The sequence below is a fragment of the Mirounga leonina genome, unplaced genomic scaffold (assembly GCF_011800145.1).
Source record: "Mirounga leonina isolate KUSES-001 unplaced genomic scaffold, KU_Mleo_1.0 Mir_507, whole genome shotgun sequence".
Taxonomy (NCBI): Eukaryota; Metazoa; Chordata; class Mammalia; order Carnivora; family Phocidae; genus Mirounga; species Mirounga leonina.
Window position 1 is genome coordinate 5,748,434 of NW_023270789.1, and position 25,417 is coordinate 5,773,850.

The following is a 25,417-nucleotide window of genomic DNA, read 5'->3' on the forward strand; positions in this document are numbered from 1 at the left end:
AGACCATGTATGATGCTCTGGTTAGCCTCTTGTTGGTTACAACTTGAGTTGTAACCAGGTTCCTTCCTTGAGAAGGAAGGCACTAGGGCCCTGGAGTGATGATGGCTTTGTTGTGTGACCACAGAGGCTGGTTGCGTACTAATTTCCTCTAGGGCTTGTGATGAAGTCAGTTAACCACAGCCTTCAACATGCTCTGCTCCAGCAACAGCAGCGGCTTCTTGGTGGTATCTCGGCCATGACATACATTTGACATGCCCTCCTGTAACCCGCTGGTAGACGGTTTCTCTTGTCCTGCAGCATGGACCAAAGGGAAATTCTGCACAAGTTCCTGGAGGAGGCCCAAAACAAGAAAACTAACAAAGAGTTTGCTGATGAATTTCTGGTGAGTCCTACATGTGACACTCTCAGGGGAGTTACACAGACTGTTTGATGAGGATGGTCCAACTCTCCTAGACCAAATTGCTCTTGGGATAAAAAGTGAATATCAGACCGTGCAGGGGAGGAAGGGAGAAAGGCAACCTACAAGTTTGACTTTTCTGAGTGGCTTGTGTGTTTTATATTCTCTCCAAAATACTGTTTTAAATATTGTGTTTGCTAGTTCTTGGAGTTTGACTGGGATTCCCATGGAAGGCCTGCTTGATTCCAGGTGTATAAATACCCACATTAATTGAACATCGGGAGTTCCTAGGTATCTGAGTTGTGGTTTAGGCTTCAAATGACTACTTTCAATTAATATTAAGAGGAAAGAAACTAAGATTAATTTTTCATGGAACATTATGTGTTAGCCTCCCCATGGAATTCCACTTGGATGACAAGGGCTCTTGAGCACCAAAACTACCTGCTGCCATTTTTCTTTATTTCTTCTTTTCCTTTTCTTATGTATTTTCTTAAGAAGAAAAATGAGAACATGTGTTTTTGCAATAACAGGGTTTCCTTAAGCTTCTTTTGCTTGGAGGGGTGGAATGACTGGGACGGAGAGTAGAGACAAGTGAGGGGCATAGAGCCTAGGGCCGACAAGATCTGATCATCCAGATCAGTTTTCTTCAGGATTGGAACTTCTGTCCTCAAGCAGTGGGAGTGGGGGTGATCTCCTCTAAGGGGACTGTGGTGACTGATGTGTCAGCAGCTGGGTGGGCCTCATTTGTCTAAACCTAGCACATCAGAGGACATGGGATATCTGATAATACCTATTATGTGTTTTGGAATACTTCCAGCTAGTGTTTCAGGGCTATAAAAACTTGAAGCCTTGGTTTTTCAGCTGCAAAGAAGTGGGAAAAACAAGAGAATTGAAGCAAAAAACCTGAAATCAAATCATGATTCTCTTGTCAACCGAGCTATCAACTCTTTGACATGTTCCTTGATTTCCCCAAGTCTTTGTTTCCTAACTTCCAAAATGGGGATGATAATTCATGTCCTAGCGACCCTCACGGGTTGTTGTGACGATCAAATATCAATAATAATTAAATGTGCTCATTCATTCAGTAATATTTATTGAGCACCTCCTGTGTACCAGGTTTAGTTCCAGGCCCTGAGGATACAGCCATGAACAAGGCAACACCTCTGTGCTCACGGACCTAACATTCTGGTACCAGACAGTAGATGTGAAAACGCTCTGTCAAGTCTTGAGTGATTAGATGTTATGACTGAGGGATTATATGTTGTGATAGAGGCCCCTATATCAACTCAACTGTGGAATGGTGAAAAATGTGCTCTCATCCCCACTGGCCAGGCAGGGAGTCCCTCTGAGTAGAGCTACCAGGGAGGGAGGCAAGGGGAAAGTCCTGCTTATGTGTCTGTTTAGACACGTGCCTGCCCCTGGGCTATAACTCCTGAGTCACCCAACACACAGAGGCAAAAAGTGACCTGAGGGGCTAGTGCCAACCTCTATCTTATTTTGGTTGTATTTTTAAAAATAAAATAAAAATAAAAATAAGGACTACATCCTTAATATTGTACTTTTCTTACCTCAGTCATTATAATCTCCCACCAAATTATGGCAGTCACCTCACCTCCTGTTTTCCCTGCCTCTAGCCTTGCCCCACCTTCAATCAATTTTCCATTCAATACTAATAATACAAACCTGGTCAGTTTCCCCTGTTTAAAAACATTTTTTTCAGCTGCTTAAAATTGTGAAATATAATACATAGTTAGAAAATTACAGACAACATGTATAATTATAAAGCCACCACTGCTGAGGTCAAGGACTAGAACACTCTCGGACTCCGGAAGACCCCTATATATCGCTTCTCCAGCAGGTCCCTCACCCCCACTCCCATCCCCACCCCCACTGTGTCCCCCCTGCCCTGCCCAAGGAATAATCACTATCCTGACTTTTATATTAATCACTTCCTTGCTTTTTTAGCTCTTGGTTTTAAGGACCTTGTTTTTGGGTGGTGATTAAGTGGAACCTCACTGTTCACTGACTCATGTCCTCCAGTGGAAAAACAGAGTCTTGCCCTCAGCCCCACCTAAAGGTTCAGCTGAGATACCAGAGACATTCATTTTGGGGGAGTTGGGTCGTGGTGAACAGGGCCAGGTTGCTTGCTTGGACAAGGTCAATAGTGCCACTAACCTCAAGGGCTTTCCATATGGTCCTGTCCCCCATCCCACCTTAAGCCCTTTAATGTATTCTCCCAGGATTTGATGTTTTTGAGGTTGGAGGACTAATTTTGTGACACGAGGCCACTGCTAGCCTAAATGGTGGTGCCTTTGTGGGAATTACAGAAAGTCGTCTCTGGTTCCAGGGAGACAATCTGTGTACGCTGCCCCCTGCCAGGTCAGAGGCTTGGATTTCCGTCCCCACCCCCAGCCCCTTGGCTGTGTATCTGTGCACAGAGCACATGGCCCTGCTATGCCAGCTAAAGCCAATACCATGCAGCGTAGGACTTTTCCTGCGCCAACACTAAATTCAATCACCTTTCTGTAGCGGAAACTGCCACAAAACTAGTGGAAGTTTAGTTCCACTCAACGTGGCTCTTAGTGTAGTGGAAACTGCCACGACCATAAGCTTTTCATGCATTCATTCACATGTTTACTGAACGCTTACTATGTGCAAAGCATTGTGCTAGAGGCTGCAATATGCAATTGCAATGCTTTGGTGGAGCTTATCTCCTAAGACATCAGAGGATGTCATAATGAGGGAGACATTAAACAGCTAATTACGCTAGTAAATATTGAATTGTGATAGTCTTGGTGGGGTGCATATTCATTATCTTATTTATTACTCATTAAAAAAAACCCAAACAAACCCATGAGGTAGTTATGATCTGTGACTTACAGATGAGAAAACTGAGGCTCTCAGAAGTTAAGTAATTGGCCTAAGCTTCACGCCAGCGTTCAGCCACAGATATGAAGTTTAACCTGGATCTGTCATTTCAGAGCCTGTGAATTGAATCCTTATGCAGTAGTGTCTTGCTTCAGCCAATAACACCAAGTTCCCCAAAGGGCCTAGCCTGAGCCTAAGTCCCCAGTTAGTAGAGTTTCTTTCTTTCTTTTTAAGAGAGAGAGAGAGAGTACGAGTGAGGGGGGAAGGGGCAGAGAGAGAAGGAGAGAGAGAGAATCTCAAGCAGACTCCCCTCTCAGCACAGAGCCTGACGCGGGGCTCAATCTCATGACCCTGAAATCATGACCTGAGCCGAAATCAAGAGTCGGACGCTTAATTGACAGAGCCATCCAGGCGCCCCATATTGTTGTTATTCTTATGAAACAATATTATTGCAAGTTAAAAGAAAATAAATTCACCATAGTACCAATATCCCAACAAATACAGTCTTTTTGGTGTGGAAATTCTAGTTCTTGTCCATTTATATACTGCCTTTTACATTGTTATAATGATAGTGTAGATACAATTTTGTATTCTCATATTTTCACTTAACATTATACCCAAATTATCATGTTAATTAAAATCTGTATTTATGGCCTTTGATGCAGCATTGTATAATGAAAGAATAATACTCATAATAATAGCTAATACTTTCATAGTTCTTATAGAAACTGTTCTAAACACTTTTATGTATCAAGTCATTTAATCCATTGAAGAAGGTACTGTACATTTTATAGATGAGGAAACTGAGACAGGGGTTAATTGACTTGCTCAAGGTCAGAGAGCTAGTAAGCGGTGGAACAGAGATTTAAGTTCAAGTAGTCTTGCTTTACCATCTATATTTATAACAACTTTGGTGTCATATAAACTTGAGTTTGAATTTAGTTTCTGCCTATCATTAGCTCTGTGACCTTGAACAAAGTCATTAAAAAGTGGGAATAAATAAATATTCACATTGCAGAATTGCTGTGAGGAAAATGGAATAAATACATAAAATGTCTGACGTGTGGTAGACATACAAGTAATTTGATTTTTTCTTTTCTTGGACATTTAGATTATTTCCAATTTTCCATGATTATTAATAGCATGCAATAAATGTGTTTGTCCACATGGTTTTCCTCTTCTTTTGAATTATATCCTGGGGCTAGATCCCCAAAAGTATCATTATCAGGTCCAAAAGTCTTAGCATCTAATTGGCTAAGTATTGCCAAATGTGTTTTTCAAAGAGCTTTTCCAACTTGTAGAATCTGAATTTATCACCTTCTCTACCATCTTGCTAACTCTTAATAACTATACAAGAAAATAAATAAATCTTTTTGACTGCTTACCATATGTTAGGCAGTAAGTGGTTTACCATATATGATCTTAATCACAACAACCCCAAGAGGAAAGCATTATCTTCATTTAACCCATGAAATGGCAAGGCCAGGATTTGAAACTGGTCTGATTAAAAGCCCTTAACCTCTACACTGCATCATAACATGCTGCCCACCCCCGCCCCCCGCCATTTAGTGTAAAATAGTACTTTGTTATATTAATTTTATTTATTTGATTTTAGAGCCTCAAAAATTTTCCTGATTCTTTTTTCTTTCTTTTTTTTTTTTAAATCAAAGTATAGCTGATGCATAGTTTTACATTTAGGTGCACAACATAGAGATTCCACAACTCTATACTCCATGGTTATTTTCTACCTGCATTTTCTCATTTTAAATTTTCTGTTCGTCTACTTTCAACAATAATTAAGCCATGGAACCGTGTTCCAGACTCTATGCTTGAGGGCTTCACAAACAGAGCCTTATTTACTTCCCAAAGAATCCCTTACAATGGCTAACAAAGTCCTGCATGGACCAGCCCTCGAGTGCTTCTCCAGCTTCCCACAGGATGTTGAGTTTCTTGTCCTTGTCATGCTGCTTCTGTCACACGGCCTTTGCACACCCGTTGTTCCCTTTCTTTGAATATTCCCTCGTACTCCTCTTTACCTAGTTAACACTTCGTAATTCATATCTCAATTTGGTGGTCATTTCCTCAGAGAAGCCTTCCTTGACCTCCCCAAAATACATCAAATCTCCTATTATACATTCTCATTAGCACCAGCTGTAGTTTCTTTTTACGTCTCTTTTTTGGTCCCAGCCTTATTAAGGTTTCCATAGCATTTATCATGGTTCCAGTTTTACTTCTGTCTGCGTGATTATTGGTTAATGTCTGCTCTCCCATCAGTCGGAAGCTCCACAAAGACAAGGCTCACATTTAGTTCTGCTCATCTTGGTATTTGCAGCCACTAGCACGCATTTGGCGAGTGGAGTCATAGACACTGAGGGACAACTTGCCTGAGGTCATGCAGTTCATTAAATGGGGGAACTTGGATTTGAAAGAGAGCTATCTAACTGTTAAGCCTGTGCTCTTAGCCCTCCTTCGGATCCCTGACTCTAATGCCCCCAATTTATACATTGGTCTGAACATTTTATTTTTTTATTTTTTTTATTTTTATTTATTTATTTTTTAAAGATTTTATTTATTTATTTGACAGAGAAAGACACAGTGAGAGAGGGAACACAAGCAGGGGGAGTGGGAGAGGGAGAAGCAGACTCCCTGCCGAGCAGGGAGCCCGATGCGGGACTCGATCCAGGGACTCCAGGATCATGACCTGAGCCGAAGGCAGTCGCTTAACCAACTGAGCCACCCAGGCGCCCCTGGTCTGAACATTTTAAACTTAAAAAAAATTGTAGAATATAACATATACACAGAAAAGTGCTTTAAACACACATGAGGGGCGCCTGGGTGGCTCAGTCGGTTAAGCATTTGACTCTTGATCTCAGCTCAGGTCTTGATCTCAAGGTGGTGAGTTCAAGCCCCAATCTGGGCTCCACTCTGCATGTGGAGCCTACAAATAAAGAAACAAAGAAATAAAGAAATGAATAAAATACACATGGGGCGCCTGGGTGGCTCAGTCAGTTAAGCGTCTGCCTTCTGCTCAGGTCATGATCCCAGGATGTTGGGATCGAGCCCCGCATCAGGCTCCCTGCTCGGCGGGGAGCCTGCTTCTCCCTCTCCCTCTGCCCCTCCCCCAGCTCATGCTCATGCTCTCTCTCTCTCTCTATCTCAAATAAATAAATAAAATCTTTTTAAAAATAAAATAAACACACATATGCAATTTAACAACAAAGTGATAAAGCACCCATAGACACACTGCTCAGATCGAGAAACAGAACATTGCCTACACCTTGGAAATCCCTTGGGTGTCCTTCTGGATCACAACTGCCCCCAACCCCCACCAGATTAGAGGTAAATGCTGCCCTGAAATGGTTATGATTTTTATTTATTTTTTATCCCCTTCACCTATTTTGCTCATCCTCCCATCCCCTCCCCTCTGGCAACCACTAGTTGTTTTTGCTTTTTTTTAATATTTATGAGTCTGTTTCTTTTTTCACGTTATTCGTTTGTTTTGTCTTTTAAGATTCCACATATAAATGAAATCATATGATATTTGCCTTTCTCTGTGAATTTTTTTGTTTTTCTGCATAGCTTTAAGACCTATATATATATCACTGAACAGTAGAGATTAATTTTACCTGTTTTGTAACTCCATGTAATGCAATCATGTTATGTATTTGTGTGTGTGTGTGTGTGTTTAATGTCTTCTTTCTTTCACTCTACATTATGTTTATAAAATCCACCTGTTTTGTTACATGTAGCCAGGTCTTGATTTTTTTCTAATCATGTTTATGAATTCCATCAGGGTTGAATATATGCAATTACTGTAGAGTTGTGATCACAGAGGGCACTGAGCAAGGTCACGTAGTCACCTAGGATTGTATTAACTATTTTGGATCACCACAGTCCAGTGTCTTAGCTTTAGTTTTGCTAGTCTAAAAATTCAATTTTGTCAGTATGCCCAGAGTTGATCAGGACTAGGCAAACACACGTAAGAAATTCACCAGAAACAAGAATGCCAATTTATTAATTTTTCAGGGAGAAAAATCACTGTCAGAGTAGAAGGTTGCATTGACTGATAGCATGTTCTATGGTTTGGAGAAAAACTTGTATGAGAAGCCAACTATAATCAGAAAGTTGTCCGATGAGCATAGTGATTTTGGTGGCCTCAACTGTGATGGTATGGTCTCCACCTCCTTGTCTGAACCCTCAAGCTGGGGGCCACTACTATTTCCTGGCCAGCACTAGGGACACAGTGACAGTGCTGGATGTCTTATCTTCTAGGCTCAATGAGGACCATCTGCTTCCCTCAGTGCATCCTTGATCAGATAGATTACAATTTGCAGAGGAATAGGTATTCCCTTTGGCCAATTACTGCACCTGATTGTGGTTTTATGACATGTACATTTCAGCTATTGTATGAAATATGGGTCGAGACTTGGTTATGTATATCACATGCTGGTCGATTTTGTTTAAAACTCCTTTGATATACTTTTCTACATTGGAGGCAGTTGAAGCGTCTTCATTTAGAAAACATGTGTAAGGGGCGCCTGGGTGGCTCAGTCAGTTAAGCATCTGCCTTCAGCTCAGGTCATGATCCCAGGGTCCTGAGATTGAGTCCTGTGTTGGGCTCCCAGCTCAGCGGGGAGCCTGCTTCTCCCTCTGCCTGCCATTCCCCCTGCTTGTGCTTTCTCTCTCTGTCAAATAAATAAATAAAATCTTAAAAAAAAATAAGGAAAGCATGTGTAAAAGTATGAATTGTGTATAAAAAGTGAAAGCTTAGCAAATGTCAAGAATTGTGCTAAATATACACATATGAGCTCACTGGATGTCTGTATGTATTTGTACAAAGACTGGATGGGAATATGGAAATATGAACACGGCTTCATGTCAATAGGGTAATTTGATTATGGTGTATCTTCTTCCTTCTAAAAAACGTTTTGGAGTGAAGAAATTGCAAATAGAAGTACAAATAACAAAAATACCAACAACAACATTTAACCTATCAGATGGCCCTATACTTAAAACATTATAATTCTAATGTCAGTCAGAGTTCAGAAATATGCAGTTTCATACATTGCTGTTGTAACCTTTCTAAAGGCAAAATTTGTATACCATTTCTGATATATTTATATGATAATATGAATCAAAAGCCTTTACAGTGGGCAAATTCTTTGGCCACTCCTAAGAATTTATCTAAAGAAAATAATGAAAGATGTTTGCATAGGTTTTGGCTACCTATAATAATATTGTTTAGAACTATCGTTTAGGAAGATTGAAGCACCTTAAATGTGCAATAATATGAAGGAATAGGCTAAGTAATTTATGTTGCACCCCATACAATGGAATACTCTGCCATCACTAAAAATGTAGAACGCAAATTCATAAGTAAAAAGAGCAAGTTGCAAATCCCTATATACAGTGTGATCCCATCTTTATTACATACATAGATAAACGATTGGAATGTAATATAAAATATTAAGAATGGTTAACTCTGGGTAATATGGGATTATAGGTAATTTTAATAATTTTGTTTTGCTTCTCAGTATTCTAAAATTTCTTCAATGAATATGCATAACTTTTTTATTTAAGAAATCTATATTTTAAATTTTCCTTTTGTGTTGTTTGATTCCATCTAAACAAGAAAAAGCAAAAAGAGAAACGGGGGGGGTGATTTTTATGTTTCTTGGGGATGAGGTATTTTTGTAGAAAAAGTAAACACTGTGTTTATCAAATACAAAGATATATTTATTAAATATGGAGGAATCAGTGAGCCCTAATAGAAAGACTAACCAGTCCTGAAGGCCACGGTAATGTTGGTTCATAATACCCTAGAAGTCAGACTGGTACCGTAGCAACTTCTGGAGACTTACCACAGACAGACCAGAGAAGGCGAGGTATATTTTAGTTCCACAGAGAAGATCTAGATGTCTCCTAGCTCTATATTTTTTTACAGTAACAATACTAACAGGGCAGTCATGAACACAGTACGTCTTGCATAGCTAGTGCACAAACATCTGTCCAATTGAAATGACTCATTTATGCAAAACAGCCTATCACTTGAACATACTTATCAACATTTCTTGACTTTTGTGCACACGAAGGTGAAGTTTTTTGGCTACTACCACCAGAATAAATATATTGCATCACTTCTAAAGCGAATTCCTCTCAACTCCATCCCCAGCCTCTCACTAGGGACTGTCCAGTCCCATATTTTCAGTTATTCACAGGATTAAAAAAAAAAACAACGACATGTCTTGTCATAGCCTCACATTGTAAGTATCTAAAAAGTTGAACTTCCTGGGCAGCTCAGTTGGTTAAGCATCTGCCTTCGGCTCAGGTCATGATCCCAGGGTCCTGGGATCAAGTCCTGCATCGGGCTCCCTGCTCTGTGGGGAGCCTGCTTCTCCCTCTCCTCCCCACTTGTGCTCTCTCTCTCACTATCTCTGTCTCTCTCTCTCAAATAAATAAAATCTAAAAAAAAAAAAAATTAACAACAAAAAAAATAAAAAGTTGAACTTCTTGGTTTACTCACCCCACTTTGGCTATTGCTTACCCACCTACTCACTTACCTGACTAGTGGATTGCAACCCAGTCCTCATGTGTTTGGCTGGCTAGTTGGAGCTAGATTGAAGGCTTGGAATAGATCATACTGACTTACAGTTGTAGGCATTGAAGAACTACCTTGAGAAGCTCTGGAAACAGCCAACCTGATCCCCCTCTCTCATCTAGCACAGGGGGGCCATATTTGCTTTCTCCCACTCCAAAATGTAACTTATACTAGGTCTTCCGTATAATGATGTAGTTCTCCAAGGCAAAGATATTATGGTCTTGGGCTTTCTTTTTCTTCGTGTCCTCTTTTAGGAGTGACCTTAATCCATTTATTAGTATTGAGCTTACTAGTCAATGAAAAGAACATGCTAATGACTCTGTCCTGATTTCTGTTCTTACGGCCAGAACTTCAGTTTTCCTGTCTTGAAAGGAAAAGGGTAGTATAGACCATAAACCAAATGCGTGTACTATTAGCTTATCAAGCATATACCGAATCTGGTTTGTCATACGTTCCAACTGATCAGGGCCCAGGACGGGATGCTGGCCCCTCAGCAACTTTGCCCCATTTCTCTCGTTTGTGCCACCTCTAGTGAACGCACATCCCTGCACCTTGTGCTTGGCAGAGAAATACCTCCCCACTCTCACCTATCCTTTCTCCCTCAACCCCAACTCACCCCCATGGCTGTGCTTTCTCTTTTATGCGCTTTTGCTGTCTACTCTCAAAGCTCCTCCTTTTCTGGTGAGGTGTATCCATTCTTCTGTCCTAATTCTGCTGTTTTGTTCTCTCTTGGGGTGTTGGAGCCTGTGGGTCTGGTAAGGAGAGAAGGGGAATAAAAAAAAGGACTTCACAGTGATCTGAGCTCAAGTAAGATATCTAAAAACAAAACGAAAAAAACAAAAACCTTTCACACTTTCCAAAGGAACAATTCCATAGGCATTTCCTATGTGATGTTTTGTTAAAAGTGCGTCTCCCTGTGTCATTCAGCAGGATGACTCCAGGGGGAACGAGTAGGGGAGAAAAAACCATCCTGTCCTATCGTTGAAGGGGGCAGTCAAGGTGGCTGAAGAAACACAAGTTTACAAGTACACGTGCGCATGCTTACACACACACACACACACACACACACACTCTTTATCTGCGACATTTTACCAAATTAATAGAGGCATATCTTCCAAACAGGGCTTTTTGCCTCTAGCATTCTCCCTAGAAAGCATTCCACAAGTAAGCAAAGCAAAACAAACAAGTAGAAACAGTGTAACAAGGAGTATGCAGCAGGGTCGGTTCTGGAAATTTCTAAGAGGAACAGTTCTAGGACTTGAATATTTTCAGCAGCCCTGGAATGAATGGCAACCTAAAAGTGATCATTCCAAAGATGCATAAGAGCAGAGACAGCTGAAATATCAGTGTAACTTGAGTGGAAATCTTTTATAGTCTCCCATGTGCCTCTGGCACGTCCTTAGTTAAATTCCCAAACTAGCCCACTGGCATCCATCTTGTTGTGAAAACATACTGTATTGTTATCAGTTCAGCATCTCTCCCCCTAAATCTAATCCTGAAAATCCACAGGAATTCAAACCATGGTAAGAAACTAGAATTTAAGAAATGACTGTATACCTGCTTTGTAATAGGTCGCCTGTGTCTGATCTACCTCTAGAAACAGAAAAAATGGTCATTAGAACAACACATGCTGGTATTTATGGTCCAGCAGCTAAGCAGGCACTGGTTGGCTGTCCCATTTGTCATCCTCAGTTGGAAAAGGCTTACATTCCTATATTCTGAGGTGGTATAATAATTTAGTGATTATGTATTATTTGGAAAGTATCATTTTAATTAGCTTCTAGATATTTGGAATTCTTTGTGTTATGAACTCCCAGCTAACAAACATCTCATGACCCCAACTTTTCATCAAGTTATCCAGAGCTGATCTTGAAATCTAAGGATGGATTTGGATGATTTATTGGAGCAGATTTCTATTCTCTATGACCTTTTTTTATTTCTCTCTGTGTCATCATACCTTGGTTTTAGGCTCTCCCTTCCTCGCCCATTTTTTTAAATGATGTAGTTATAAGTGTCCTTAAGTAAACTCCTACAGATAGACACACATCCTAATTATGTGAAAACACTATATGAAGTATAGCAACTAAGCAACCATAAATGACACCCCCCTTCTTTTTTATTTTTTCTTGTTGCCAGTCACTCAAGGAAAGTTCTTTCTCTATTTCCTTATTTCTCTTTATTATTTTACCCCGTGGAACAAAATAGACCATAATTTAGGTTGAGGAATGCACAAGCAGTACCCGATATACATTTATGAGAAAGGAAAGGAAAGCCATAGTTTTAGAGAAATGATATTTTACATAATTGATAGTGACATCAATTTGTATGATCTTTTTTTTTTTTTTTAGAGAGAGAGAGAGGGTGCCTGAATGTGCAAGGAGCAGGGAGGGGTAAAGGGGGAGGGAGAGAGAGAATCTTAAGCAGGATCTCCACAGAGCCTGACACGGGGCTTGATCTCATGACTCTGAGCTCATGACCAGAGCTGAAATCAAGAGTCGGATACTTAACTGACTGAGCCGTCTAGATGCCCCTCAATTTGTATAATCTTAAAAGAAACTGCAAGTCAATCCTTTCTTTTTTTAAAAGAAAAGAAAATATTTCTTGTTTTATTAGACAACCTTAAATACATTTTTTTCTAATATCCTTAAATATATTTTTCTAGTTAAGGGTTCACATAGACTGAAAGCAAGCCTGTTAAATTGGCTAAACAAGGATGTGTGTAGACAATGAGGTCACTGCAGGGAAATGCATGTAATCAGAGAGGTATGATCCCTCGGACCTACAACCTAGGCCCAGGTTAAGAATTTTAGGTACCTGGGGCCCCTGGCTGGCTCAGTCAGTGGAACATGTGACTCTTGGTCTTGGGGTTGTGAGTTTGAGCACCACGCTGGGTGTAGAGATTACTTAAAAATTAAAAAAAAAAAATCTTAAAAAAATTTATTAAAAGAATTTTAAGTACCTGAAGTCATTTGTTTATTCCCATTTCCTGCATTTATTAAACATTTATGGAGCACACATTATGTCTCCTGGGAAGTTAATCTTAAGACACTTTACAATTATAGGACTGTGGGGAATATGGGAAAATTAACTTAGGATCCAACTGGGGAGAATCTCAAGTACTTGGCTAAGGAGTCTGGGCTCTTTCCCAGCAGCAAGGGGGATTCACTGAAGTTGTTTTGGGCATGAGAGAGATAAAGAAAGCAATATTTTAGTAAGATTAATTTGGCATAATTGTTCCTTAGTGAATTTGGATGAGGAAAGAAAAGTGTGCCGGTGAGTTAAGAAGCAACTGGACCAGTTCAAGCTTTAAGGTAGAGGGTCTGAATTAAGGTACCTGTGGTGGACATAGGAAGGAAGGTCGACACAAGATACTGCATGGGAAGAATCAGTTGAACTTGCTGACCCAGTTAGAGGTGGGAATTGTCAGAGTCACCACAAGTGACTCTCGGTTTCCAGGGTATAGTTGCCTGGGATAAATAAAGATGATGCGAGTGGCATTGACAGTGGGAACGATGCTGATTTTGGTTTGAAATGTGCCAAGTTGGAGGCTCTAATAAGATGTGGAAGTGGAAGGTCTAGGATATGGTGAGGAATTTAGGCCTGGAACTTAGTAATCAAATCTCTATGTAGAAATTTGAGAGTTCTCCCATCAGGGTTGGAACTATAATTGAATTTGAATCAGCTAAATAAATTTCAAACCCTCCCACTGGTATGCCTTCTCTAAGAGTATATGGTATCCCCGAGCGAAGGTATAGAGTGAGAGAACAGAGAGTTGAGGACTTAACTTTGGAACTTTGGAGAACTCACAACCGGAAGGCAGAAATGGACAGAAAGCCAGTGAGATAAAGTAGACGTGGGAATGAGAAGGCAGAGAAGAAGGAGGAGAACCAAGATAATGTGGACTAGTAAAGGCCAAGGGAGGAGGAGATTTCGAAAAGGAAGTTAAAGAGATTGAAGACTGAGTAGATCCTGAGGGATCGGACCTATAGGAAGTAGTTAATGCTCTTCACATGATCCATCCACCGTTAAATAGTGGGTAGATCATGAAAATTATTTTCTGTGGTTCAATTCAACAAATATGTATCAGCGATCACAGATGTTTCCCCCTTTTCTTTCTCAGATTGAGTAAGGCTTCACAAGTTCAGCTCTGTTAAAAGCAGTTTATTTTTTTAAAGATTTTATTTATTTATTTGACAGAGAGACACAGCGAGAGAGGGAACACAAGCAGGGGGAGTGGGAGAGGGAGAAGCAGGCCTCCTACGGAGCAGGGAGCCCGATGCGGGGCTTGATCCCAGGACCCTGGGATCATGACCTGAGCCGAAGGCAGATGCTTGACGACTGAGCCACCCAGGCGCCCAAAAGCAGTTTCTTTAAATGATAAGGGAGTTAAACAAAGTCTGGGACGAGGTTGATTCCTAAGGAGCTACAGAGGGACTATGATTTTCTCTGATCCGAAAGTCTGGTCTATAGTAGAATATTGGAAAATGGGAGTAATTTCAAGGAGTTACTTCACTACGTTGAAGAATCTCGTTGAACCATGTTATGTCAGTCTGCCCTTCAAAAATTTCAGTCCAGTTTTCCATTTAGAGTTCATCAAAAGTATAGTTGAAAAAGAATCATGTACCTGAGTTGTTCAAAACACACTTAAAGTTTTCCAAACACTGAATTGGAAAACCAAGTTTTTAAATTTAAACTCACTAAAATAAAACGAAATAAAATTGAGTTCCCTGAAACTAGCCATGTTTCAAGCACCCATAGCCACGTGTGACTAGTGGATGTCATGTTGGACAGCACGGGGTTAGAAGCGCTTACTGCCAGTTAAAGATGCCCAATTAATAAAAGTGGGAAAAATGAATTGTTACTTTAAAAGTATATCTTATCTTTACTTTAAAATAGTAAAGTATTTCGGGACTGAAATTTTTGAAATTTTGCTAGATATAGAGAGATTTTATTTGGCTTAAGCTCCATTTTTACTTAAAATAGCCCTGTAGCAGCTATAAAGAAGGTAAACTTTTAGTATCTGATGTTTGTGTGGAGCATATGGTTTGTTTTCAAAAAGACATTGGCTTTTAAAATATTCACTAGTTTCACCTCTAGGTTTTAGCTATTTGTGGCTCAGCTGCTGTAAGTGTGATTTTTTCACTTCTCCAAACTGAAGTCTGCTGACCTTATGCTCTGGGGCTCTGTCCTGAATTGGAGGTAGTTCTAGAAGATGCTACAGATTGCAAAAGTGGACTGTTTGGGCAGAAGAGAAGGAAAGCTGTCTAGAGATAGCTTCTTACCTCTGTACCCTAGGAGGATTTAATTCTTGGAATTTTATTACAGAAGCTGAAAAGACAATCCACCAAGTACAAGGCAGACAAAACCTATCCCACAACTGTGGCTGAGATGCCCACGAATATCAAGAAAAACAGATATAAGGATATCTTGCCCTGTAAGTTTCATTTCTCCCTGTAAACTTGTACCTTACCTTCTCTCCAGCTCAATCATTCCTATCTCTTTTTACCCATTGCCTGCTGACCCTAATCCTGGAACAGTGCTTTGACGAGTTAGTTTGTACTGCTTACAACCACGAAAGAACATTCACTCACTCACTCACTCACTCACTCACTCACTCACTCACTCACTCACTCAGCAAACACTTATGAGTATCCACTATTCACAGTGCTAGGTCCTGACTTACAGTAAACCCTCTGACTAAGCCCTTTTAGTTATACTGTGTCTGTCTCCTGTATTATAGATGATCATAGCCGAGTAGAGCTGTCCCTGGTAACCTCGGATGAAGATTCCAATTACATCAATGCCAACTTCATTAAGGTACACCCTGTATTCTATACTTCTCTAGGTACCTAAACAAGGGGTTGGGATATTAGACCGTATTTCTCTAGGTACCTAAAAAAAAAAAGGTGGAGGGGATACTAGACAAGAAGAAGAGGATATTATCTGTAGTCATCCCATATAACTTCTGTTCCCCTTTAGGGAGTTTATGGACCCAAGGGTTATATTGCCACCCAGGGACCCTTGTCTACAACTGTCTTGGACTTCTGGAGGATGATCTGGGAATATAGCGTCCTGGTAAGGGCAGAGTTGCTTGTGTTACTCTATTCTGTAGTTAGTGGGGATGGAGTGGGGGAGGGTGTCAGGATATGTGACTGAGGTTTCCTCTGCATTAAAATTGGTGCCTTTTGGGGTCAGTCGCTAGAATTTCAGTGTTCAGGCCAATTTTTGCCAAAATCACAATGTCACCCTTATTCAAGGAAATGAAAGTTCATATCTTGACGGGTTCATTTGTTAACAAGAATTTACTGATTTGAATAGAGAAAAGGGAAGTAAGGACAGAAAGAAGGGTAGGGGCAACATTTTATCATTTACCAAGATTTCTTTTGGGGGTTAAAAAACAAACAAAACAGAAAAAAACAATGACTCTGGGACCCATGTATTAACTGTTCTTTCTAACTACATCAATGCTCTATCTATTTCATCCCCTCAGATCATTGTTATGGCATGCATGGAGTTTGAGATGGGGAAGGTGAGTCGCTTTCTGGTGGACCTAAAGATAAAGGAAAGAGAAAGGGGAGACTTGGTCGCAGAATTTTCCTTAAGTGTGCCTACTTAAAAATTATTCTCATCTTGCTAGCTGTCAGTTTGGGAACGCTAATGACTCACTCTCAAGGCTTTTTTACCCCTAAGAACTCCTTTTGTCCACTTTCTCAGTAGACTCTCTATTTTAAAGTAAAGATAAGATACACTTTTAAAGTAACGATTCATTTTTCCCACTTTTATTAATTGGGCATCTTTAACTGGCAGTAAGCGCTTCTAACCCTATGCTGTCCAACATGACATCCACTAGTCACACGTGACTATGGGTGCTTGAAACATGGCTAGTTTCAGGGAACTCAATTTTATTTCGTTTTATTTTAGTGAGTTTAAATTTAAAAACTTGGTTTTCCAATTCAGTGTTTGGAAAACTTTAAGTGTGTTTTGAACAACTCGGGTACATGATTCTTTTTCAACTATACTTTTGATGAACTCTAAATGGAAATAAAATGTTTCCAATGGTAATTTAGGGTATTGAGGTGCGCTGTAAATATAAAACACACACTGGGTTTTGAAGACCGAGATAAGAAATGTCAAATATAGAATATCTGTTTTATATTGATTACATGGGGGTTTTTTTTGATATACTGGGCTAAGATGTATTATTAAAATCAATCTCATTTTTTTTTCATTTTTGAATGGGGCTATTCGAAAACTTAAAACTTCATGGGTAGCTCACATTATGTTTCTATTGAATAGTACTCTTCTTACTTCCTGTTGACATTCATAATTCCAGTTAAAACCAAGCTTTCAGGGGCGCCTGGGTGGCTCAGTTGATTAAGCATCTGCTTTCGGCTCAGGTCATGATCTCAGAGTTCTGGGATCAAGCCCCTGTGCAGTCCAGTCGGGCTTCCGGCTCAGTGGGGAGTCTACTTGTCCCTCTCCCTCTGCCCTCCCTGCCCCCTGTTGTACTCTCTCTCAATTAAATAAAATCTTTAACAACAACAACAACAAAAACCAAACAAGCTATCACTTAGCTTGTGCAGCTTTGCTTTAGTAGACATGATTTCTGTTAACCCTTTTGAAATACAGTAGTCCCCCCTTATTCATGTGGGATACACTCCAAGACGCCTAGTGGATACCTGACAGTGTGGATAGTTCCAAACCCTATATACACTGTTTTTTTCTATGCACACATACCTGTGGTAAAGTGTAATTTGTGAATTAGACACAGTAGGAGTTAACGACAATACTAAAATAGAACAATTATAACAATATGCTATATGTTATGTGAATGCGATCTCTTTTTCTCAACATATCTTATTGTATTGTATATCTTATTGTATTGTATATCACCCTTCTTCTGATGATGATGTGAGAAGATCAGATGTCTACATGATGAGATGAAGTGAGGGCAATGATGTAGGTGTTGTGATGTAGGGTTAGGCTACTACTGACCTTCCAACAATACATCCTGGACTATAGTTAACTGAAAGACCGCGGTTGACCATGGGTAACATGGAAAGCAAAGCTGTGGATAAGGGGGGACTACTGTACTGAAAATGTCAGATCCCCATTTCTACTTCTTCAGACTTCTAGGAAGTCTGTAATTTACATATCCTTTAGTGTTTTTCCCATCCTTGGAGATTCCAGACCACGATGTTGGGGTTGAAGCCTCAGGGGATTAGACGGTCCTAACCTAAGGTGAAGGACACAGCTAAATTTGCTTCTGAGTGAGGAAGTGGGTTTTGTTACCCAGAAGAGACTAGAATATTTGGAGGGGAGTCATGACATTCTGCTTTGTGTGACAGAAAAAATGTGAGTGTTACTGGACTGAGCCAGAAGAGCAACCGTGGCAAGTTGGCCCTTTCTCCATATCCTGTGTGAGTATGATGCCTGCTTCTGTTATGGCCAAACCGATGCTCCAGGTTCTACTTTATAGAGATTAGTTTTTGAACATTAGTTTTTGAAATAACTAATATTTGAATTTACTTCTTAGGAAGCTGAAAATAGAAAATCTGATTACATAATCAGGACTCTAAAAGCTAAGTTCAATAGTGTAAGTATAAACCCGAATGGTAAACTCAAGAGCCCACAGAGGCAAATACATATGTATGTGACTTGGGCTGGGCACAAGACAATGGGGAGCGGTGGGGCCTTTGATGTTCTGGATAAGTCTTCACATGCAAAAGAGACCTTTGGTATAATCCCTACTTCCCAATCTATTACACACCATGGCACACTTCTAAAATGATAATATTTATAGGATGAATAGAGGCTGTGCAGTGAATAGAGGCTGGGAACCAACTTGAGAGCTCATATCGCCCCGTCTCTCTACAGCAAAGGGGTTTAATAGATCAGCATGCCTGTGACCCACTTGAACTGGTGAAGCACACCAGTTGGGAAGCTCTGGTTTGGACTGTCTTAATATCTACCACCTCTTGTGAGTGGGGCAAGGCGAGACAGACCAATAGTCAGTGTTCTCAAATGGCATGTGGTCCCCAGAGGCCTATAGAGAAAAAAGCAGCATAAATTGCCAACAGGACAGAGATGCTACTTAGGAAGTCAGAGTAATCTTGTGGTAGAATGAGGTGGGGTCCTAACACTGAACTCTCCTTTCATTCTGGCTATTTTTTTATAGGAAACTCGAACTATCTACCAGTTTCATTACAAGAATTGGCCAGACCATGATGTGCCTTCATCCATAGACCCTATTCTTGAGCTCATCTGGGATGTGCGTTCTTACCAAGAGGACGACAGTGTTCCCATATGCGTTCACTGCAGGTATGATGCTGTTCTATGTACCTTCCACCCCAAACAAACCAAACATCACAGTCTGGCCAGGACTCCTGCTGTACCTAAAGGAAGACAGACTCTGTTGGAATTTAAGGTGGTACAAGCAAATAGGATGTAGGCTCCTGATCCTAGTCTCACTTTTTCCAGTTGATTGGAAAGGAACAAAGCTTAGAAATGAGTGATTGAAAGAGCAAGGTCCAGGGGTGCCTGGGTGGCGCAGTCGTTAAGCGTCTGCCTTTGGCTCAGGTCATGATCCCAGGGTCCTGGGATTGAGCCCCGCATCGGGCTCCCTGTTCAGCGGGAAGCCTGCTTCTCCCTCTCCCTCTGCCCCTGCTTGTGTTCCCTCTCTCACTGTGTCTCTCTCTGTCAAATAAATAAAATCTTTAAAAAAAAAAAAGAAAGAAAGAAAGAGCAAGGTTCATAGCAAAAACAAACTATAATAAATTCAAGCATTTAATGAATATTAAATTATTGAATTAAAGCATTATATTAATATTTTCTGACAAGTTACTTGGAAACAGTGCAGCTCTAGAGACTCTTGCTTAGAGAAGTCACCTAGGATCTGTCCTGAGATTTGGTGTGGGCATGTGGCAACTGACAAACATGCTCTAGGAAATGGGGGGAGGGGTTGGAACGTTTCATTGCCTCTAGGTTCCTTCTTCCTCAGTCTACTGGTGACATTTCCCAGCTACCATCGATGATCCATCCTCTGCAACTATACGTGCTCCTGTGATCTTTCATTTCAGTGCCGGCTGTGGAAGGACTGGTGTTATCTGTGCTATTGATTATACCTGGATGTTGCTAAAAGATGGGGTAAGTTTCTCTCCGCAGGCACTGGCTGTCTGCTTACCCTGTTAGTTTCAGACTTAGGAATTGTTTGGTTCTTCCAAACATCCATCTCCATGACTCATCTTTTCTAGAGTATTCACTGTAGACCCGCTTTGTCAGATGATTAAATTAGGCCCTAGGTGGGTGGTTCTCAAAGTGTGGTTCCCAAACAAGCAGCATTGGCATCACCTGAGAACTTGTTAGAAATGCAAAACCTTGGGCCCTGCCTTGGATGGAATGAAGCAGAAACTCTGGAGGTGGAGGGGAGGGGAGGACGGGCACCAAGCTCTCCCGGTGCTTCTGATGCATGCTGTAGTTTGAGAATCACTGCCCTAAATTCCACAGTTACCCTTCCTTTATCCAAACCACTTTAGTGGATGGACTCAATTTACCACAATCAAACCTTGTGTTCCGATCTCTAAGTCATTTTTTATAGTCTAATAGGAAGTGGGAAGTTTGAAATATGGGCTTTAAACATATCTGCCACCTTCTTTTATTTCATGAAATTCTCATACTTGCTCATCTACTCGAGCCTTCTCCCTCATTATATTTTTAACTTCAAACATTTGATCACCCCATGTGAAATCATTTTCAAGAGTTTCTTCAATCTTTTCTGGGGAAAATACCAGGCTCTAAATCACGATGCAAGTGATGAGAAATGTCATTCATTTTAAAAATGCATTCTTTTTCGGATATTATCTTCTGTTAAGAGAGCAGATATCATGGGAGTGACAAGACTAGGAGAAATAGTTTATTAACAAAGCTAAGGAACAAAGGAGTAAGATTTTTTTTCTTTTATTTGATAGATACTTCCTGAGAACTTCAGTGTTTTTAGTTTGATCCAGGAAATGCGAACACAAAGGCCTTCATTTGTTCAAACTCAGGTATGCAACTATGGTGAATGGATCATAACACGTGTCTGAGTCTTGCTACATCTCTCTGTTCAATAGTAAGGCCACCCAAAACAGCTGACTGCCCAGCTGTAACACAAACTGACTCTTAGGTACACTAGCCCATTTGCATTTCCTTGAACTCTGAACAGATCAATTTTTTTCCTGTATCCCTTGCCTTGGATCAAATTCCTCTCATTCCTTGTATTTTACTGTCTGTGCAGAAGATATTAAGAAACTAATGTAATATTTCTTATAAAGGATGTTGAAGAAATTCCACAAGCTGTTTGATTTATTATAAAGAAATAGTTGGGTCAGGTTAACTCGAAGTTTTATAGCAGTAATTCACTTCTGAAACCATAGAAAAATCAGAGCTTTGTCATTTCGATTTCAGGAAGTGGTAAAGGAATCTGGAGAAGGCAGTCTGTATACTCATTTTTTGACTTGATGAAAAATAAAAATAAAAGCAACCATACTCCTATTGCCTAGAGGTAGCCACGATTACTATTGTTCTGTAGTCTCTCCTGATCCTTATTGTATGCATACTTTAAAAAACCATAATTAGAATCATACTATATACGGTTGCATATGTATGACAATATTTTCATCCACCCCAAAGTGCTCACCCTCGTTCACTCCGTTAGGGATGCTCTTCCCCTGTTTTGTCCTCTCTCCCGCTCAAGTTCCACCGCCTAGGTGAAACTTTCCCAGCACAGATCTCTCACTCTCTACAACATCAATTTCACCCAGATGTCCATACCAATAATTTTACCCACATTTCTAAAAAAAAATGGTCTCCATCTTTAAGATGGGGTTTAGCTTTGCCCCATTCATTCATTCACTAAGCATTGATTGATATAAGTAACAGATACTTTTACATAATTTGTTAGAACTACTTTCTCCTGCTTAAATGGCAAGACCCTGAAGTGTTTAAAGCACTTACAAATGAACTTGCACATAGACTTGGAGGTAAAATAATCACCAGTGGAAGTTTAGGTATTTTCATTGGGCATTTGTGAATTGAGGGGAAAATATGAAGAGCTATTGTAATAAAAGCCTTCTGTTTGGCCCACACAGGTTTTCCACTAATAGCTAGTGGAAAAAAAAATTTTTTTTTCATGCGTCGACTGTAGGTGTTTTCTATATTCGACCTGAGGGAAAAAGTTTCTATGAAATAAAAGCACTGGCTGGTTTAGTGCCACCAGACTTAAAAGCAGGCTGACCCATGTAAATGGCTACAGACCCCAGGAAGTATGCACCCTAGTTGTCTAATATTACATTGTAACACTGAATCAATCAATAAAACCCTACCCCATTTCACAGAAAGTCCATTTCCGGCCTCCTTGCAAAGGTCAGAAGACAGAGGAAACGATTTCTGGTTAGCCTTCACATGTTCATCAACATTATCAACAACCAGCTGAACAAATCCCTTCCCAGTTGTCGCTGCTTTTTCTGACACCATTCTCACCAGGAAATAGCACTGTAACCAGCTGAGCACTTCCTGTCTGACTTTTCTCTCTTCTTAAAAAAATGGAAGCGTGTACCAACAGATGTGTTGGGTGACACGGACTCTGTAGTGTTCTGCTAAAATTATAATTGGCAAAAGTTGTGCTTTATTTGTATACGATTGTGTGAAGTGCCGGGGAAACCCCGCTGAGGCTCTTTCAGATGAAAAGTAGATCCAAAATCAAGTGCTAGAGCAGGTCCGGGGGGCAGAACCCCCCTCCTCCCTCCCTTTCGCCCCCCCCTCCCGCCAGGACCTTATTATGGTGGTGGTGTCATTTCTAGACAGTGAAATCCTTTTACAAGCACAAGTTTCCAGACTCTCTTGGGTGGTCTACTTTTCTTGGGTGTCTTTGCTAGGAGAGCATTTCAGCGGCTTGATCTAGAGTCAGAAGATTCAGGTTCGAATCCAAGTCTGGAAATCACTGCTGAACGACCTTGCACAAAATGTAAACAGGGATAATAGCCTACCTACTTTAGAGATCAATTGTCAGGGTCAAGTGAAGAATACATATTGAAGCTATCTATCTACCCATCGACCACAATCTATCTCCCTTTTTCCAGATAAGATGAAAGTGCCTGACCAAAAAATGCATCTGGGATCAGATAAAATGTTTAAAATGTGAGCCAGGAAAATGGAATTGGAGGGTTGATGGTGGAGGGAAGGATAAATGGGATCAGAACATAAAACATGCTGGATGGCCCTTGTATATTTAGAGGTAGAAGATCAAATATTTAGCTGTTTCTAGTAGCCAGAAGTGCTTTGCAATCCTAAATGGGCTTCGCAAACATAAGGGCACTACGATTAAATTCCTGTTGATGGTCTTTTCAGGTCTGCTACACTAGGATTTGACTGATGTTCACACTCCTGAACTCTGGTTCTGTGGTTCACCAAGTTTCTTGTTTGTTTTCATTTGTTTTGGTTTGTGATGCTCTTCAGGAACAGTATGAACTGGTCTACAAGGCTGTATTAGAACTTTTTAAGAGACAGATGGATGTTATTAGGGATCAACACTCGGGAACAGAGGTAAACATTAACCTTGATATTTTGTCTTTTTTTTTCATATTTGATTTTGGTCAAGGGATCTCAGATCAGTTGCAGGACTTCATTTATTATTTATTGTCACTTAGTTGGAGCGTCAGGGGTGCATGGGGCTACACTGCAAATCTCCTGTGGAGAAGGACCAATTAATTGAAGTACTTCAACTTAGAAAATGAATCTTTTGGTTAACCTACTGTATACAAGTTTCAGCTCAATTTAGAAACAATAGGAGTGAGTGCAGGGCAAGTGTATATTCTGTTCACAGGTCAAATAGCTGTGTGGCAAGTTAAAAGTGAGAGTGACAGTTACAAAGTGAAATCATAGTTGAGCACCAATGTGATTTTTCAGGTTCCTCTAGCCTCACTTTGATTGCATAAGTCTCATCAAATTTGGGGAATATTTTAGAATATGCAGAGGAATTTTTAGCTGAGGGTCTTACATATAAAAATGATTATGATTTAACCAAATTCCAATTAAATATTGAGTATTCCAGGATATGCTATTTTGATCTCATCACAAAAATTGATGAGTCAAATACTTACTGTGTAGTCACAAAGCACTAGGTTCTGAACAAACTTAAAGAAGATAAAATTACTGATTTACATTTCAAGGGTATATTTTGTAACATATTTCTTAATTTAATTTTTAATATCACAGTTTGGATTCTTAATCTGAAAATATTCACTGAGGACCTGCTACCTAGCTACTACCTAGTATTAGGAATACAAAGTATATAAGACATGATTCTGATCATAACTCCTATCAGTCAAATGCTGAATCATGAGGAAGGAAAGAAAGCCAGAAAAACTGTTGAGGTTTGAAATGGACTAAGCAATCCTAGTTAGTGTCAACTTCAAGGGAAAACAATGTGGTGGAAAGATGTGAAATAAGAGTATAGTCTTGTCAGAAATTTTTACTTATATCCTATTTATGTATGTTTTATTGGCTAGTATTCCCAGACCAAAGTTAAATGATAAAGGTGATTAGGGACAACCAAATTTTAATGGGAAAGATTTTCATGTTTCACTATCAAGTGTGATGCTGACTTGATTGGAGATATCTGTTTGTTTGTTTTATACCTCTTAATCCCCATCATCTATTTCACCTCTTCCCCCCCACCTACCTCCTCCCTGGCAACCACCAGTTTATTCTCTATAGTTAAGCGTTTTTGGGGGGCATCTGAGTAGCTCAGTCAATTAAGTTTCCAACTCTTGATCTTAGCTCAGGTCTTGATCTCAGGGTCGTGAGTTCAAGCCCCGTGTTGGGCTCCTCGCTGGGCCTGGAGCCTATTTAAAAAAAAAAGTCTTTTTTTGTTGTTGTTAATTTTGCTTTTTAGATTCCCCAAATGAGTGAAAACATATGGTATTTATCTTCCTCCGTTTGACTTATTTCACTTAGCATAATACCCTCTAGGTTCATCCATGTTGTCACAAATGGCAGGATTTCATTCTTTTTTATATGGAATATTCATTCATCTATGGATGGACGCTTGAGCTGCTTCCATAGTTTGTCTATTGTAAATAATGCTGCAATAAACATAGGAGTGCATATATCCCTTGAAATTAGTGTTTTTGTATTCTTTGAGTAAATACCCAGTAGTGTGATTACTGGATCAAATGGCAGTCTTATTTTTAATTTTTAAAGGAACCTCCATACTGTTTTCCATAGTGGCTGCACCAACTTACATTCTCACCAACACTGCACGAGAGTTCTCTTTTCTCTACTTCCTCTCTAAGACTTGTTTCTTGTGCTTTTTATTTTAGCCATTCTGACAGGTGTGAGGTGATATCTCATTGTGGTTTTGATTTGCATATCCCTGATGATTAGTGTTTTGAGCATCTTTCATGTGCCTATAGGCCATCTGCATGTCTTCTTTAGAAAAATGTCTATTCGGGGCGCCTGGGTGGCTCAGTCGTTGGGCATCTGCCTTCCGCTTGGGTCATGATCCTGGGGTCCTG

At 40.1% G+C, this 25,417-nt stretch overlaps 1 protein-coding gene across 1 annotated transcript in view; it reads left to right on the forward strand.

Moving 5' to 3' along the window:
* The window catches only part of PTPN22 (protein tyrosine phosphatase non-receptor type 22), a 58,708-nt gene continuing 33,291 nt past the window's right edge, over positions 1-25,417 (forward strand). Inside the window, exons 1-11 of the mRNA XM_034990261.1 lie at positions 1-382; positions 15,189-15,297; positions 15,604-15,680; positions 15,843-15,938; positions 16,354-16,392; positions 18,212-18,283; positions 18,400-18,459; positions 19,042-19,184; positions 19,943-20,009; positions 20,831-20,908; positions 23,358-23,444. Of these exons, the coding sequence (XP_034846152.1) occupies positions 299-382; positions 15,189-15,297; positions 15,604-15,680; positions 15,843-15,938; positions 16,354-16,392; positions 18,212-18,283; positions 18,400-18,459; positions 19,042-19,184; positions 19,943-20,009; positions 20,831-20,908; positions 23,358-23,444 (912 nt within the window). The 5' untranslated portion in view covers positions 1-298. The remainder of the gene's footprint in view (positions 383-15,188; positions 15,298-15,603; positions 15,681-15,842; positions 15,939-16,353; positions 16,393-18,211; positions 18,284-18,399; positions 18,460-19,041; positions 19,185-19,942; positions 20,010-20,830; positions 20,909-23,357; positions 23,445-25,417) is intronic.